Consider the following 18228-nt stretch of genomic DNA (forward strand, 5'->3'; position numbering starts at 1 on the left):
TCAGGTGAAGTAGTTAATGTTTACCTTTAGATGCCACTGGGAAGCAAAGTGTCCACACCTGGATCATCAAAGAATAACTTGTTTCTTTTTGTCTTTATTTATTTATTCATAGTTATTTAATGCCATGTGATTGCAAGTCCTTGTAGGAATAAATTGAATTAGAGAAAACTAGACCCACAGGTTTAGTTATATACACTGTGTGCTGCTCACCCACCTACACTAATTACAGTCTACAATCTTTACAATTTACAAACATACACATGTTCAAACATCTTTACCTCCAGTTACATAGATGTGTTGAGAACTAACTTACCATTTGCAAATGTTCTTACTACTTTCCTTGATCCCCATACCTTGCACATATGTACTCGTATTATTTAAGAGTTTCACTATTTTATATCTATTGGTTGAATTTGGGTTTTGTGTCTGGGTCATACATGTCTAAAAAATGCTGAACTATATCAAAGAGGAGCCAGGGACTCACAGACATTATTCTGCTCAGAAGTTAAGATAGAATTAATATCCTCTTCTGAAAGTCATCTCCTAGGAACTGGGAAACAAGGTGAATTTTGATGGTAAATTCTTTTTTTTTCACAAACATATACACAGACAGATGTGTAGTTCTAAGTTTCTCCTGTGTAGACATATAGGCCCAGGTCCTGAAGTGCCTGAAGGAACAAGAGAAGATCCCGGTCTTACTGGGGGCGGGGCCCGCACAAAACAAGATAAGGAGGGGACACCAAGCTGGCTCAGTCAGTAAAGCATGCAACTCTTGATCTCGGGGTCATAAGTTCAAGTCCCACATTGGGAGTAGAGCTTACTTAAAAAAAATTAATTAATTAAGCAAATAAACAAATAAGATAAGGTGCTCAATGGAGCAGAGAAAAAACCCAGTGTCTATAGAACACGAGTCAAGCCTGAGCAGGACCAAGGCTAAGTTTTGTTCTGGGACTCCTGGTGGTTCTTCTATTGATTTCAAGGTTTGAACCTGCAGGTGGGGTGTATTCATAGGCAGGGAGTGTAACCGACAAGACAGAGAAAACAGGTGGAACGTATAGAAAGGAGAGGTAGTACCGGGCCACCCAACGGCAAAGGGCTGGCTCTGGCTCTAAGAGTTGACTCATTGCCATATTGTCAGACTTGAAATGTAGAAGGGACTGCTGATTCTGACTTTGAGGCCACTGTGTGGGTTTTTTCCCCACACCAAGAAATTCTCGGACATCAGCTAGGTGTCCTGCAATTCAGCTCAATTCCGACTATCTCCCTGGAGGTGGCCTGAGATCTCACAGGTTAAAGGGCTCAGTCCCACAAGACTTGCCTCCTCTACCCTCCTTTCCTTCTGATGCCAATCACAAATACAGGTTCTTGCTTGTGCTTCTGACCAACTGGCTGGCTGTAGTTCGGAGGTTCCAGTGACCCCTTCCCTGGATTTGATTAATTTGCTGGAATGGCTCACAGAACCAGGAGAAAACATTTTACTTAGTAGATCAGTTTATTATAAAAGTATATAACTCAGGAACAGCCAGATGGAAGAGTTGTATAAAATAGTTGCCACTCTCTCTGCATCTCCAGTCCACCAAACTGGAAGCTCTCCAAATCGGTCCTTCTGGGTTTTTATGGAAGCTTTGTTGCATGGCTGCGATTGATTAAAGCATTGGCCGTTGGTGACAGCATTCAATCTCCAGCCCCTCTCTCCTCCGCGGAGGTCAGGGAGGTGGGATTGAAAGTTCCAACCTTCTAATCACATGGCTGGTTCTCCTGGTCCCCAGCACCCATCCTTGGCTGTTTCCCAAAAGGCATCGCATTAACACAACAGAAGACACCTTTATCATTCTCATCTCAGGAAATTTCAAGAGTTTTAGGAAAGAAGACCAAAAATATATTTCTCATTAGAAACCACAATATCACAAAGGGCCCTGGAAAGATCCTCTAGAATGAGTGAGGAGATGCTCCTGAACTTTTCTCCCTCTATATAGTATTTTTTTATAAAAAGATTTTATTTATTTATTTGAGAGAGACAGAATGAAGAGAACACAAGCAGGAAGGAGGGGGAGAAGCAGGCTCCCCGCTGAGCACTGAACTTCTCTCCCTCTGTATACGACTAAATTCTGCCAAAAGGAGCAAAGAAATTGGAGAGGATGAGCGTTTCACAAAATAGATTGATGTATTGTTGAAATGCAATGTAATCAGCCATTAACTTCTTGTTGCAAAAAAGACACACAAAACAACAATATAGTGAATGCTAATCCAAATAGTATTTGATGTTTGTAATTGGGTTGAGCACTCATATGTGATCTTTCATCCATCACAGTTCTTACACTTGATCAACCATCTGTGCTTCTCAGGATTGTAAATCACATCTTATTAAAATATGCACAATCAAAATAGCTTGAACATTAACCCTCTTCTTCACATCCCCTATTGTGGTGCAGCCTTTTAAGCAAACTGAAGTAACGCTCTAGTAAATTGAGAGCCCAGTATACACATTCTAGTACCTTCAGCCTGTGGAATTTGGGAAGTAGGTCTTGCTACATTTCAAGGGACACGTGCCATTTGGTATTAATGAAATTGTTGTTGGTGGACAACATGTTTCTTAGAACTAAAAATTCTTTTTTTTTTTAAAGATTTTTTATTTATTTATTTGAGAGAGAGAGAATGAGAGATAGAGAGCATGAGAGGGAAGAGGGTCAGAGGGAGAAGCAGACTCCCCGCTGAGCAGGGAGCCCGATGTGGGACTCGATCCCGGGACTCCAGGATCATGACCTGAGCCGAAGGCAGTCGCTCAACCAACTGAGCCACCCAGGCATCCCAGAACTAAAAATTCTTTAAAAATCCATTTACTAAAAGCTAGGTTTTTAAAAAAATTTTTTAATTCACATATAATGTATTATTTGTTTCAGGGGTACAGGTCTGTGATTCATCAGTCTTGCACAATTCACAGTGCTCACCATAGCACATACCTTCCCCGGTGTCCAACACCCAGCCACCCCATCCCTCCTACCTCCCTCCACTCCAGCAACCCTCAGTTTGTTTCCTGAGATTAAGAGTCTCTTGTGGTTTGTCTCCCTCTCTGGTTTCGTCTTATTTCATTCTTCCCTCCCTTCTGCTATGATCCTGTCTTGTTTCTCAAATTCCTCATATCAGTGAGATCATATGATACTTGTCTTTCTCTGACTGACTTATTTCGCTTAGCATAATACCATCTAGTTCCATCCATGTCGTTGAGAATGGCAAGATTTCATTTTTTTGATAGCTGCATAATATTCCATTGTGTGTGTGTGCGTGTGTGTGTGTGTGTGTGTGTGTGTGTGTGTGTGTATACCACATCTTCTTTATCCATTCATCTGTCAGTGGACATCTGGGCTCTTTCCATAGTTTGGCTATTGTGGACATTGCTGCTATAAACATTGGGGTGCATGTGCCCCTTTGGATCACTACATTTGTATCTTTGGGGTAAATACCCAGTAGTGCAATTGCTGGGTCATAGGGTAGCTCTATTTTCAACTTAAAAGCTAGTTTTGAAAAGAGTGATATAATCATTGCATTTCTGTCATGAATCTAAGAATGGGGGATCCTTGGGGCACCTGGCTTGCTTAATCAGTGCAGAATGCAACTCTTAATCTTGGGGTCCTGAGTTCGAGCCTCACGCTGGGCACAGGACCTACTTAAAAAAAATAAAAAAAAATTAAAATGGAGGATCCTTTATTTAACTCGAACCAGGTCTACAATTGTCCCAGGGTTTTGACCCTCACTAATCATTATTCACATTGTAAAATATACACAGTCACCTCTGCAATGATTTAAAGGAAACAAATGAACATTTTGGAAGAATGAAGACCAACAAGAGCATTGTATGCTCACTGTCTGGCAGTGAATTTTCCCAAATACTGGCTTCATTAAAAAATAAGTTTATTTATTTATTTATTTATTTTTAAAGATTTTATTTATTTATTTGACAGAGAGATAGAGAGAGAGCACAAGTAGATAGAGCGGCAGGCAGAGGGAGAGGGAGAAGCAGGCTCCCCGCGGAGCAGGGAGCCCGATGCGGGGCTCGATCCCAGGACCCTGGGATCATGACCTGAGCCGAAGGCAGACGCTTAACTGACGGAGCCACCCAGGCGCCCAAAAATAAGTTTTTTTTAAAGAAATTTTAAAGGGACCTGTATTGATTTACAACACCAAGAATAAAAACAAAATAAATAAGAATAAACTTTATTTATTTATTTATTTATTTTTTTAAAGATTTTATTTATTTATTTGAGAGAGAGAGAATGAGAGAGAGAGAGCACGAGAGGGGAGAGGGTCAGAGGGAGAAGCAGACTCCCTGCTGAGCAGGGAGCCCGATGCGGGACTCGATCCCGGGACTCCAGGATCACGACCTGAGCCGAAGGCAGTCGCTTAACCAACTGAGCCACCCAGGCGCCCTAAACTTTTTTTTAAAAACGAGCTGCCCTTCTTCAAACAAAGACGTGGTTAGGGTGAAACTGGGATGGGCCCAAGTATATTACTTAGTGTTTACCTGATCTTTTTGTCTTCAGCTGCTTAAATCTGCGTGATTAAGCCTCCTAGAATCCCAAATGAGGTCTTGGTTGCTTGAATTTCACCTTCTCACACCTGCCCTAAGGGTGCACAAGAATTTCATTCCTTTATTTGGTGGGGGGAGGGGTGATTCTGTCACTTAAAAAACTTCTCTTAGAACGTTCATGCTCCTCAAAACAAGGTGTGACAGCCTTGGGCGTTCCAGGGGAGTTTCTCCCAGAGCCTCCTCAAACTCAGTGCCCTTCCCTGCTGTACTTCAAGGGCCCTCATCTTTCTGGAAAAATTCTCAGTCTGGATCCAGAATTCCTTAGGACTGACTAACTCTAACTTTCCCTCTGTGGCTTTTTGGATGTCAGCTTTTCTGCATTTTTGTGTTTTGCCCACCCCCCACCCCACCCCCAGATTCGGATGTCCCTGGGTGCCCGAAGCCTAGAGCAAGCACCTCAGCCCAGCTCCTGGCCCTGTCCTCTCCTGGTCAGCTGGGTACCCCATCCACACTCCTGCCAAATTACTGTGCATATAGAAGGGCAATTTAAATAAGGGAAACAGAGAGGAATTTCCAAATATTTACAAACACAAAACCACACACATCTGTATTTTTCACTAAGTCAGACTAATGAATGCATGTTAAAAAAAAAAAAAGAGGTACCGTGTTTATTACTCGTAAAGACACACAACAGCTAGGGCCCAGGAGAGCCAAGCATTGCCTAGCAGGAGTCCTGAGGGAATCAGATTTGATGAATATATAAGAATGCTTTCCAATGAACGTATCAATGATTTATGAATACATAGTTCTCTCTGGTACTTACAAATATTTGAAAACCATAATTACAGAAGGATTCAACAGGCTAATTTTTTTTCCCCCTCAGATAAATTTTGTATACACCATTTATTTACTCAGCAAATGCCTTCTTTACAAACAATGAAAGAACAATCTGGCGCCCGGCCTTTGTTTACGTTACCCCAAATGTCCAGTTTGTGGAATCTGAATCATGAGACTTTGCATGTCTACAGTCTCGAGGTTGGGGTCTATCCCCAAGTTTACCTAAACACATTGGATTTGTAGGGTCATTTCAGAAGAAGCAGCATTTCCCCGAGATGTTATCACATATTCTTGTCCTCGTGAGCAAAACCCAAGAGACTGGACGGTGATGCTTTCAACAGTCCTAATGACGAGTGGCCTGACATGAGAGTCACTTAAATTCATTTAAATTACATTAAAGTAAAATATTAATTTTAGGGGCGCCTGGGTGGCTCAGTCGTTGGGCATTTGCCTTCGGCTCAGGTCATGATCCCAGGGTCCTGGGATCGAGCCCCGCATCGGGCTCCCTGCTCGGCGGGAAGCCTGCGTCTCCCTCTCCCGCTCCCCCTGCTTGTGTTCCCTCTCTCGCTGTGTCTCTCTCTGTCAAATAAATAAAACCTTAAAAGAAAAAAATTAATTTTATATAAGTCTTTACTTAAAGTCCAACTTTGAATTATATTACTTTAAGAAACCACTTTTCTTTTTTTTTTAAAGATTTTATTTATTTATTCATGAGAGACAGAGGGAGAGAGAGAGAGAGAGAGAGAGAGAAGCAGAGGGAGAAGCAGGCTCCCAAGGAGCAGGGAGCCCGATGCGGGACTCGATCCCAGGACCCTGGGATCATGACCTGAGCCGAAGGCAGACGCTTAACCATCTGAGCCACCCAGGGGCCCAAGAAACCACTTTTCTGTCCAGGTTGACCTTGATTATCTTACTGGGATATCAAAGACATTAGCCGCTCTACTGTTGGTCATGTGGAGTGGCCACATTCAGGCTCGATGGATCAAATAAAGAACTGGTTTGAGAGAAATCTGAAGTTTTAGGATGTCTGGCCATTAAGGAAAATAGACATTCCTTGAATTAAAAATGTCTTGAGTTGTTCAAGGAATTCAGTGGACTCTACAAATCCTCCCTCACCAACAGTCAAAAAGGGCAGGGGTTCTTTCTTATTCATCTTCCCCTCCCCGCCCAGTACAGCCCCCGGCACATGGCCCAGGCTTGCTACATGTTTGATGAATAAATGAATGAATGGATGAAGAGAGAGACGGAATGTTTTGGCAAGAGATGGAGTCTGACAGAGTGAGAAGAATGTTTTCGCATCCTTGAAGAGGTCCTTCTTGGATTGTCATAGACACCTACTGGGTATCTGCCTGTTCCATGCCTGTCCTCCCTCCAGTGGGGATGGGTCCCTAGGTCTTGTCGGATCCACTGGCCAGAGCTGATTGGACCACGGTGCATGCTGGAGTTAAGATTCTCTCTCCAGGAATTGGGGTTAAGACCAGCTTGTCAGTCTGCTGAGTGCTTGAACTAAGGACTATAAACTGGGGCGTCATGGGGCAGGAACCTGCTGCGTGCACGGAGAGGCAAAACCTGTAGGCAGAGCCATTTAGTGAGAGGTAGAAGCTAGGGAGCAAGAGGTTGCACTGTAGAGACAAAAGTTGCTCACCGCCTGCTTCCATCTTGCCTCCAGGCTCCACCTCCTGCCCTGGCTTCCTGAGATACTGCTATAACCTCCCTGTCCCTCATCCTCTCTGCTTAAGCCCATCCGTGCAGGCTTTTGATATTTTCCTTCAAAGCAGCTTGACAAAGACAAAGCATTTTGGAAGTCATTTTCTCTTTTTGGCTTGAGTTTTCAGAAAGGACAATAAAGACAATGAAGCATGTCAGAGGCACGTGACAAAGTCTCCACTTGAGTGGCAGGAGAAATTTTTAAGTGCCCAGTTCTAGGAATTCATTAGCATATACTCTTCCTGGTATTCCTCCCCCAGTATAACCCTATGAAAGAATGTAATTCTATGGTTATTTCTGTCAACTGATGGTAGATGGCATACATTGCATTTTCCAAATTCAAAACGGTGACTGAGAAAGAAAACCGTCCCAAACAAGATCTGTTACAGACAATTTTTACAGACATAATTTATGACTCCTTTTGGGAAATAGTTAGCATTCTTGAGCAATTTTCTGATAGACTTTAAGGAGCTTTAGAAATCCTTCTGGAAAGTTATGTGCCTACCTACCCACTCTCTTGACCGTCTGGTTTTTTGAGGAGTCTGATATCACCAGGAATATTTTGCATTGTATCATATCAATGGGTAATTAAAAAAAATCTCAAAGTATGATTCTTATATAAATATAAGACAGCATGTGTCAGAGATTTATTTAACTTAATGACAGATACAACATAATTTTAGAAAATTATGGGAAATATTGAATGTCATCAGTGGAAGAAAGCCAAATTAAGAATGCAAAGTTAGATGTAAAATTGGTTAATGTCCTATGTGACAACAAAATGGTAGTTTTTGTGATGCTCTTTTCTCCCAGACAGAAGTCATGTTCATTTTTACTGGACAGAAAACTACAAGTTAACCTGTACCTTCAGAATCTGTGCCATGATCAATGGTAAATAATAACTCAAGCAGAGGTGCATTCCCCTGAAAATTAAATAATCCTTGAGTGGATCAGTTATTAAACAATGCCTCAACATGGGACTAAAAAGTCACGCAAGCTTCTTTCTTTCTTATTTCCAAGTGTTGGAAAGTTTTTCTTAACCACCATTTCTTTTTTTTTCCGTAAACACCTCTAACATTCTCTTGTGGAAAATTTGAAATGGAACTTTGACACATGCTCTTTTCAATTTGGCTAAGAAATTGCCTTAACACTTCAATATTAAAAATTATTATGGGGCGCCTGGCTGGTTCAGTCGGGGTGGAGCGGTGGGCTCCTGATCTCGGGGCTGTGAATTCGGGCCCCATGTTGGGCACAGAGCTTACTTAAAAAAAAAAAATTAGTAAGGTCATCCAAATGCCAGAAAGCAGCTGTTTCTTTGATAGATTGTTTCATTTGTTTTTGATGATCTGAAGCCATACTTAAAGGCCCAAAGGAAAATATACAATGTGAAGGCAATTTAAATAACAGGGAGCTCTTCCTGAATTTATACCATTTTTATTTTTCATTTTTCATTTCCCATTAGTTTTTTTTTCACACGTTTAAGTAAACAATTGGCTATCTTCAGATATCGGCGGAAAATCTTGTTTTGATATATAACTGGGTATTATATGCAACTGATGAATAACTGAACTCTACACCTGAAACTAATGATGTACTATATGTTGGCTAATTGAACTTAAATAATGAAAAAAAGGAAAGCTTTATTATTTTTTTAGAACACTGCACCCTGCCAAAAAAAATAAATGTAATTTTATTATATGTATTTCATGCTAGCATTTAACACTTACAATAATTGCATACCTCAAGTTACATGTTACATTTCACTACTAGGTATTGAGATCTGTACACTGTTTTTGTGGGTAATAGTTTCTCCACTTTTGGACAGAAGTACTTTGGCAAACCATGATTCTACAAATATTAAATACAATGGAAAGGTCTTTTCTGTTTCTTTTTTAATGGGTGTCTTTTTAGTTTAATCCTTCTGTGGCAATTTCATATTTTCTCAGATGGATAAAAAAGCATTTATCCTGTGAGCTTAACTTTTTCTATTTTATCAGATTTTATTGTTGGTGGAAGTCAAAGTTTTCATTATAAAAGTATTTGTATCACTAAAATTTTCCAAACCATGCCACTTCAAAATATATCTCTCTTCTGTTTGTTTTATATCAGATTGCTGTTGAGCAACGGGTAATCGTTGAAAGGCCTTAAGGGTAGAGCTGAGCTTTCCCTGAGAAGGAAGAAATTCGGCCTGGGGGCTGAGGCTTCAGCTCCTGCACAGGTGTTTCCAGCTTCACCTTCCTGACAGATTTCAGACCCGCCAGGCCCCACAATCGTGGAAGTCAATTCCTGGAAACAGACCTCTTTAATATATATAATATATACAGTGTGTGTATATATGCATGCGTTTGCACATGGACATGCATACGTATATGTGCGTATATATTCTACTGGTTCTGTTTCTCTGGTGAAACTCTGATTGCTACATTTTTTTTTATTAAAAATTTTTTTTTCTACACCTTAAAAACTGGTAAACGAGGCTAAGGGACTAGCAAATTGCTCCTATTTTCCCCCTAGGGAAACTCACGTTGAAGAGCTTGACGTATTTATTTATTATTTATTTATTTATTTATACGAGAGCACGAGCTTGAGCTGGGGGGCAGGGAAGGGGGGTAGGGAAGGGGTAGAAGGGGAAGGAGAGAGGGATTCTCAGGCAGGCTCCGTGCTCGGCGCAGAGCCTGACATGGGGCTCGATCTCATGACCCTGAGTTCATGACCTGAGCTGAAATCAAGAGTCTGATGCTTAATCGACTGAGCCACCCAGGCGCCCCAAGAGCTTAATTTTTTAAAATTTGCCCCCCAAACCTGAGAAGGTTATATTTCCTAAGCTACTTTAAATCTTTCTTTTCTTACTTCTGTAATTCCTCTGTTCACTAGTATTTCCAAACATTAATAAAGTACATCACACACCCAACAGCCCCATGTTAACGTTGTTAAGGGGACTTCCAGGATGGGTAGTACTGAATGTGTGGCTGTCTCAACCAGCCTGAATCTCAAGCAATACAAACTTACCTGTGACAGCTGGTTGAAGCAAAAAAAAAAAAAAAAAAAAAAAAGAAAAGAAAAGAAAAGAAAGAAAGAAAAAAAACATATTGAGAGGATATCGGGCAGCTCAGAATAGGTGAGAAACATGGCTAGTAAGGCTTGGAAAGTGGCCAGGAGGCTCTGTCAGCAGGAGCCAGGAATGGGTCAGACATGCTGCCTCAAAACCAGCCAGTGGGGATACCCAGTGCTACTTCCCCAGCTGATTGCTGGGTGCACAGTGCAGGAGGCCACCTGCCGTAACTGCCTCTGAATGTATTCCCTATTGTCCTGGGTTTTGGGGTCACCAGCTCCTGGTTCAAGTGAGAGTTTGGTGCACTTGATTGGTCATGCCTCGGTGACCTCTTGATGTCCTGGCAGTAAGGGGATCTGAAAGAGTATTTTGGTGCTTTGGGGGAAGGAGGGCTCTGCTTGGTGGGAAATTCTCCAAATATAGGAAAGGAATCAAAGAGGACAAACGTCTACCACAGTGGCTGCTGGCCCCAGCCCTCTGGGAAGCCAATAGGACGGCAGCAACGGAAACTCCACGGGGCAGTCATGCTGGGGCACCTGGCTGTTACGGGCGGGAAGCAGCACTGGGCAGTGCAGAGGAGTGGCAGAGTAGCCATGCGGCTGGAGGGTACCTGGGGATGGTGTCCTTGGGCTTTGCGGACCATGGAGGACCAGAGGGAAAAAGGGCATCTACAGAGTCGATTGGCTAACACCCACAGATCCTGAAAGGAGCATCTCTGAATGATGCCTGTGGAGAGGAGCCATGCCTGTAGCCCTTCTCAGTATCATCAGACAAAAGCATCCCAAGGATGGCTGGCTGCCAGGCATCTGCTCATCCTCCAGCAGGACTGACCCCCACTTGAGCCGGAAGGCTTCACTCAGCTCCTCTTACCTACATTGGGTAGACATCCCTACGACAGTTTCCAAGCCCTCCTGTAAGCCTTCTTATCCTCTACCTTCAAAACAGAGAGGGGGGGTTCTGGCCACCCAGGGAGATGGTGGCAGTCATGGAGTGGACATGATGCCCCCACCCAGCACCTGTACTTGGGTGGATCTCAGCAAAATCAACCACAGATTCTAGTCACAGATTGTTGGACCCCTGCCACCTCCTCTCAGGTTGGGACAGTGGTCAAAGTTACCTCTAGTTTGGGACTGTCCAATTTATAACTCTTATATTTATAAAATAAAATTAATGCACACACACACAAAAATCTAATGGCAGTTGCCATATCACGTAGGAATGTTTTCAGTTGCAGGGAACAGAAAACACATACAAAGCTTTAAACAAATAGGGGTTTAAGTTCCCATGTAACAGGTGGGTCTGGGGGGTGGCAGTTACTACTGTTGGTTCAGAGACTCAAAGATATAAAAGCTATCATTTTTGTAATTCAAAGGGCTTTCCCCTCATGGTCATTGCAATGGATGATTTGTGCACCCCCAACTTCATATAGTAAAACCCTAATCCAAATGTGATGATATTAAAAGGTGGGGCCTTTGGGAGTAATTAGGTAATGAGGGGAGGGGCTTAATAAATGGGATTAATGCCCTTATAAGGAGAGGCCAGAGAATTAGCTAGTTCTCTTTCTGCCACATGAGGATACAATGGGAAGTCAGCAGTCTGTACTGCGAAGAGAGCTCTCACCAGAACCAGACGATGCTGGCACCCCGATCATGGACTTTCAGCCTCCAGAACGGTGAGAAATATATTTCTGTTGTTTCTAAGCCACCTCCTCTATAGTACCTTGTGATAGCAGCTCAAACTGACTAAGGTAATCCTAATATGGCTGACTGCAATAGCTCCAGGCATCATGGTTGCGTTGCAGCTGGAAGAAAGTATCAAAGGGACAACTAAATTTGTGTCTTTCATGAGGAAAGCAAAAGTGTTCGCAGGAGTCCTAGTGGATTGTCATTTATGGTTCATCAGCCACACCATGTCCCATGGTCCCCTATAACTGCAAGGGAGCCTGGGAAATATTTACCATTTCCTGCATATATAGGAGAGGTAGGCAGAGAAGAAAGCGATTGAAATGTGGGTGGGTTAGCCAACCAACAGTAACTTCTTCCATTGCTGAGTGTGATAACTTGCATTCATATTGATTTGTGAACTGCTAATTCCTTGACTGTCTATTGATGCTTGCTGGCCCACAGCTTAGGACAGGCAACAAAAGTTTCCCCCCAAATTAGGGAAGTAAGATAGTTAATAAAATTCTACCCAGTAATCTATTTTTTAAAAGTACAATTAGAGGGGCACTTGGCTGGCTTAGTTGGAAGAGCATGTGACTCTTGATCTAGGGGTCATGAGTTCAAGCCCCATGTTAGGTGGAGAGAGTACTAAAAAAAAAAAATAAACTTAAAAAAAAAACAAAATTAGAGTAAGATTTTAGTGACAAATAAAATCAATTTCATAGAATGCTACACTGTTGACAGAACACTGTAAAGCAGTGTGATTTTGAAAATCAGACCCAGAGAAGGAAATGTATGATTTTTAAGTCTTTAAATATATTGTAAAACACAGTACAGAAAAAATATTTGATTCCTAGTCCTGTCTCAGTCAGTAAATAACTATATGGCCTCTGGTAAGTAGGTCTTTTTCTTTTCCATAAAATCATAATCTTTTCTACAAAATGAAACCATAATTGACACTGGTTATTGTCAGATTTGAAAATTTACAATTTTTTGTAATTAGTCCTGATGTCTTTGATTCTATGTGGCTGAACAATAAAGAAATCACCATGTGTTGATTCATTTGGTCTTCTTGAATTCAAGAGCTATTTTTTGAGCACCTACTGTGTGCCGGGCATCAGAGGCACCAAGGATGAATCTCCATTTAACTGAGAGTTTTAGTCTGAGATTTACTTTAAAATGTTTTAGGAAAAGAAAGAAATTGGACTTTTTTTTCCTGAAACAGGTTAGCCTAATTCCTCCCATGGTGGGATCATTTTTGGCTCTGGTCAGAGCAGGCAGGATCTAAGGAACCTGCAGTCTCCTCCAGCTTAAGCATCTTTCTAGCTACTCTGTCATCTCACTCAAGATTGCCATCACTGAGTTGACTCCATCTCCAGAAGGTCAAGTTTGAGTACGGCTGCGGGAGAGCAGTGGAGAGCTGGCTGAGACAGCTACCTGCCCAATAACTAGTGACTGCTGGAATCAATCTAGAATATTAGTCAGGAAGCCAAGAGGGGGTTCTCAGAGGTTGGTGTCCAGGGCAGGAAGTCCTGGACCAGAATGGCTGGGGAAGATCTGGGACCCAGGGCAGACCCAAGAAAGTCAGCTCTAGCTTAAGGATCTTGAACAACAAACACTGCTCTGGGAGCAAAGAATTTTTAGCAGGAAGAGTAGACCAAAGACAAATTTTGTCTGAGATGACATGGACCAAAGAACTATAGGACTGTATTGACTATGTCAGCCCTGGCTTTCTTTCTGAAACCAGCCAGATCTGCGCTGGTGTGCCACCATCTTGGAAGTGTCCATTTCTTCCTCCCACCTACCTCCTCACTTTCCCTACCTTCTGTCATCTCATTATAGTCTAGAGGTTAGGTGCCAGGTTGGGACAAATTTCCAGTGCTCACAAAATCATTCTACTCTTCTGGTAAGGTGGCTTTGGGCAAGCCACTTCATCTCTCTTTGTGTCTCCTCTGTAATATGGGGACAATGTGATAATGGCCAAGTTTAGAAGGTTTTTGTTTTTTTTTAAAGACTTACTTATTTGAGAGAACAAGAGAGTGAGAGAGAGAGTGCGTGCGAGAGTGTGAGAACACAAGCAGGAGGGGCATAGGGAGAGCGAGAGAGAATCTCAAGTGGATTCTGCACTGATCGTGGAGCCAGTTGATCTCACAATCTTGAGATTGTGCTCAATTGATCTCACAATCCAGAGATTGCGCCTTGAGCTCAGTTGATCTCACAATCCAGAGATCACAACCCCAGAGGAAACCAAGAGTCAGACTTTCACCAACCGTGCCACCCAGGCACCCCTAGAAGCTGTTTTATGATGAAGTGACTTAATGCATAATAATCACCTAGAAAAGTTCGACCTCTCATTTCCCCTTCTCAGATCTACCGTATAGGGGCGCCCTTTTCCCCTGGGGTTGTCTTCCCTGGCCAAGCTGACTTTCCACCTCTATTAAAATAATAACTTTTTCTTTGAGGGCCTAGTCCTAAGCTCTTCTAAGGTGATTAATAGGGTGCACAATTAACTCTGACATATGCTAATGAGAGAGGATGAAGACACTGTGCAGTCCCTGAGAACAGGGGCAGATGAAACTCAGCCACCCCAAGTCCTAGGTCAGCATTGTCTTTAGGCTACTAGGCAGAGCATCACGTGACAGAGGCCAGTTGTAGGCAAAGCTACACAAATTGCCAGAAAGTCAGATGGTTAAAATGTCATTTTTTTTCTGCTCAATATTGTTGTAAACCTAAAACTGCTCTAAAGAATAAAGTTTATTAATTAGTAATAAAAAAGACAGAACTACAGGGCGTCTGGCTGGCTCAGTTGGTAGAGCATGCTACTCTTGATCTTGGGTTGTAAGTGAGCCCTATGCTAGATGTAGAGATTCTTAAAAATGAAATCTTAAAAAAAAGAACCAAAAGATAAAGGTCATTTCTAACTTTCTTATTTCTGAAGAGTGTTTAGAATGTACAGTGCTTAAGGAATTTTTTTTTCTTAGTAAGAATTTGACCATTTGTTCATAGAGCTCATCCGTATTTAGCAGCAGATGTAATCCTTTCCTGCCCAAGGAGATTTGGGGCTGGTCTTCCTAGAATTTATAGTCTTAGGTGACCTGTACTGCTTAACTGGCCACCAGTCCTACTGGCTATTGAACATTTGAAATGTGACTAGTTCGAACTGAAATGTGTTGGTAGTGTAAGATATAAATAAGATTACGGGGACTAAGTATGATTTTTGAATGAAAACTATCTCATGAATAATTTTTTTATGTTGATTTGTAGAAACAATTTTTTGGATATATTGGATTAAATGAACATATTATTAAAATTAATTTCACCGGTTTCTTGCTACTTTTTAAAATGTGGCTTCTAGAAAATACAGATTTACACAAGTGGCAAACATATTTCTAATGGACAGTGCTAGTCCCAATGAGAGAGGAGTGATGGCAGATATGAAATACTTATATTTTTCCTTTGTAAAGTCCTTTGAGGCAAAGTTCCTGGGAGCTTCACACATGCCGATGCAGGTCTCGTTCCGACAGGCAGATAGTATTTAGGCACCACCGGGTTAAGACTCAAGGTTAAGGGCGCCTGGGTGGCTCAGATGGTTAAGCATCTGCCTTCGGCTCAGGTCGTGATCCCAGGGTCCTGGGATCGAGTCCCGCATCAGGCTCCCTGCTCCTTGGGAGCCTGCTTCTCCCTCTGCTTCTCTCTCTCTCTCTCTCTCTCTCTCTCATGAATAAATAAAAAAAATCTTTAAAAAAAAAAAAAGACGCAAGGTTAAAACTTCCCATTGAGTTCTAAGCTGAAGAATCAGCTTAGAGTAGGTACTCGACCAGGAAACAATGAGAGAAACCAAAGCATGACTCGGGACTCTGGAAAGATGCGCGGATTAAGTTCAAACACTCTAAATTCCGTTTTGAGTATTTTTCTCCTGAAGCTAGAAACACATAGATTTGGGCATTTAAACAAATTCCAAATCAGTGGGCGTGGCTAATGCGAGAAGTCACCCTCGGCTGAGCGCTAAGAGAAACCTGACGGGGAACAGTCGAGAGGTGGCTGGGGCTCCGCGGCCCGGGCCCCGGCTCCCCGCGGGCGGCGGTGTCAGCGGCTCCAGGCGGCAGCGCGGGCCAGAGGAGGCGCCCGAGCGCCGGGAGCCCGAGGAGGGAGCCGGTCCAGGCGGAGCATTGCTCGTCGCCGTGGCAACGGCGTGAGCCGCAAACAGCCGCGCCTGCCGGCCGACCCGCCACCGGAGCGGACGCAGGCGAGCAGCGCGGCCGGGGAACAGCGGAGGCAGAGCGGCGGGGGCCAGCACCGGCCGTCCGTCCTCCACCCGCCGCGTGTCCCCGAGGGGCGCCGGAGCGCAGCGCGATGGAACAACCGGTAGGACGCGCGCTCCGTCTGCGCTCGGTCCGCGCGGCTCCCACGCCTGCCGGCCCCCGCGGCGCATGCGCGGCGCTGGGCCGCCGAAGCTCCGCGCGGTTTCCGCGGGGTGCGCGCGGTGGCTGGGCCGCGGGCTTTGGCTCGGGGCTTCGACTTCTGCGCGGGGTCCCGAACTTGCTGGGTTTTCAGGAACTTGGAGGGCTAGAGTTGCTGGGTTTTATGTTTGGCAGCTTTTCCCAGGCGTGGTGGTCAGTCATGTCCACCGGGGCACTCATAAAATGCAAAAGCCGTGGGTTCAGGGAGTACCTCTTTCTTGTATCTTCAACTTGCTCTTTCCCCCTCCCTCTTGCTGTGGAAAGGTCACCTGGAGGTCAGTGACGTGGGCGCCAAGCAACCCGCTGTCCCATTGCGAGCATCAAAGATATCCAGGTGTGGCGGAGGCCGCTTTTGTGTCAAGTTTGTTGGCCGTTACTAGCTCTCACTGGCCCTTGGGTTTGCACAAAAGCGAATGTTCTGTTCCCTTGGAGGTGGGGAGAGGCAAAGAGAGAGGGATGGTGTGCAGAGAAAGCCCCATTAGGTGGTTTCCTTATGCCTTTTACGTATATTTGCCTTGGTGCACAGCAGGTGAGAAAGGGCTGGGGACGTATGTGCATTTAAATCAGCTTTCACTTAAAAAGGCTTTATGTTCTCTCTCTCTCCCTTAAATGAATATTGTAAGTGAAAAAAACTCCTGGTACTTGTTTTTGCATTTACCTTCAAGGGAGATTGTGTTCATATGTATTCTTCATTTACACTGTCTGTAGATGTATAACTAGAGCAATCTATTAATGCTAATCATAAAATATGCACCCTAATCAATAAAATATGCATCCTGATGAATGTAAATGTATACTTATTTAATTAAGAGCAATGTGTGTAGTTTACATGGGTAATACTTTAATGTTTTCCTCCTCTCTGCCAGTATTTACCTCTCAGAATTAGCGCTTTTATTCCTGTGAGCATCTTGTTATGGTATTCATATTAGTGTTCTTATTTTCATATGATTTATATATCATAAATATTGGGATTTCCAATATATCTATTTTGTGTTTCATTAAGACAAATTCTCACTAGTTCTTTTTAGTCTTTTTACTGACTTCCCTCCATTTTCTGTAAAAGTAAAGAGGGACCTTGAAATGACAGATGGCATTGCTATATGTAATACCAATAAACCAATGACTTTTGTTGCCTCTTAGTTTTAAAAAAATCCATATATTATAAAATCTTACATAAATTTATCAAGTTTTATCCTCTCTGGATATAAAGCATAGCTATTAACCTTCTATCATGTTCTTATGATTTATTAATTATGCTTTTATATTGAAAAAATTAGGTCACTCAAGCAATATTGTTCCAATTTTTAAAAAAATATTTATTTGAGAGAGAGAACGCGAGTGAGAAAGAGCACAAGCAGGGTGAAGGGCAGAGGGAGAAGCAAACTCCCCGCTGAGCAGGGAGCCCAATATGGGACTTGATCCCAGCACTCTGGGATCCTGACCTAGCCTAAGGCAGACGCTTAACCGACTGAGCCACCCAGGTGCCCGATATTGTTCCAATTTTATAAAAATAAAAAAAGGTATGTAAATATGTATGGAAAACAGAGTGAAAGGACACACACCAAAATATTGATACTGATTATCTCTGGCTGGTGGCATTGAAGAAGAATTTAAGTTTTCTTTAAACATTTTCCATAATGAACATACATATAATAAGTACATAAATATTTACACATTTAAATATAAATAATTGTATATTTAAATATACAAAATGACACATTTAAATATAGTTACACTGTTAATTACAAATTATAAGTATTTATATTTATATGAACTTTGTAGTTAGAAAAAATCATAAGGAATAATGCTCCTTAAACATTTACACAACTTTCTTCTCCTGAGACAAACTTAGCATTCCTTTGGTAAATATTCCTGTTTTCAGTTCACAGGGGTCACCTTGTAAACACTACTTTGCAACTTGAGCTCTCTCCCCCAGCTAAGTGAGCAACCTGGATTTTATGTAAATTAGAAATGGAAGGTGGTAAA

The 18228-nt window shown here is 42.6% G+C and overlaps 1 protein-coding gene across 1 annotated transcript in view; it reads left to right on the forward strand.

The window, feature by feature from the left end:
* Positions 1 to 15924: 15924 nt before the first annotated feature.
* Positions 15925 to 18228, forward strand: part of DNAH5 (dynein axonemal heavy chain 5) — a 263927-nt gene continuing 261623 nt past the window's right edge. The window contains exon 1 of the mRNA XM_027606690.2: positions 15925 to 16147. Within this exon, the coding sequence (XP_027462491.2) occupies positions 16136 to 16147 (12 nt within the window). The 5' untranslated portion in view covers positions 15925 to 16135. The remainder of the gene's footprint in view (positions 16148 to 18228) is intronic.

This window comes from Zalophus californianus, chromosome 5 (genome assembly GCF_009762305.2).
Source record: "Zalophus californianus isolate mZalCal1 chromosome 5, mZalCal1.pri.v2, whole genome shotgun sequence".
Taxonomy (NCBI): Eukaryota; Metazoa; Chordata; class Mammalia; order Carnivora; family Otariidae; genus Zalophus; species Zalophus californianus.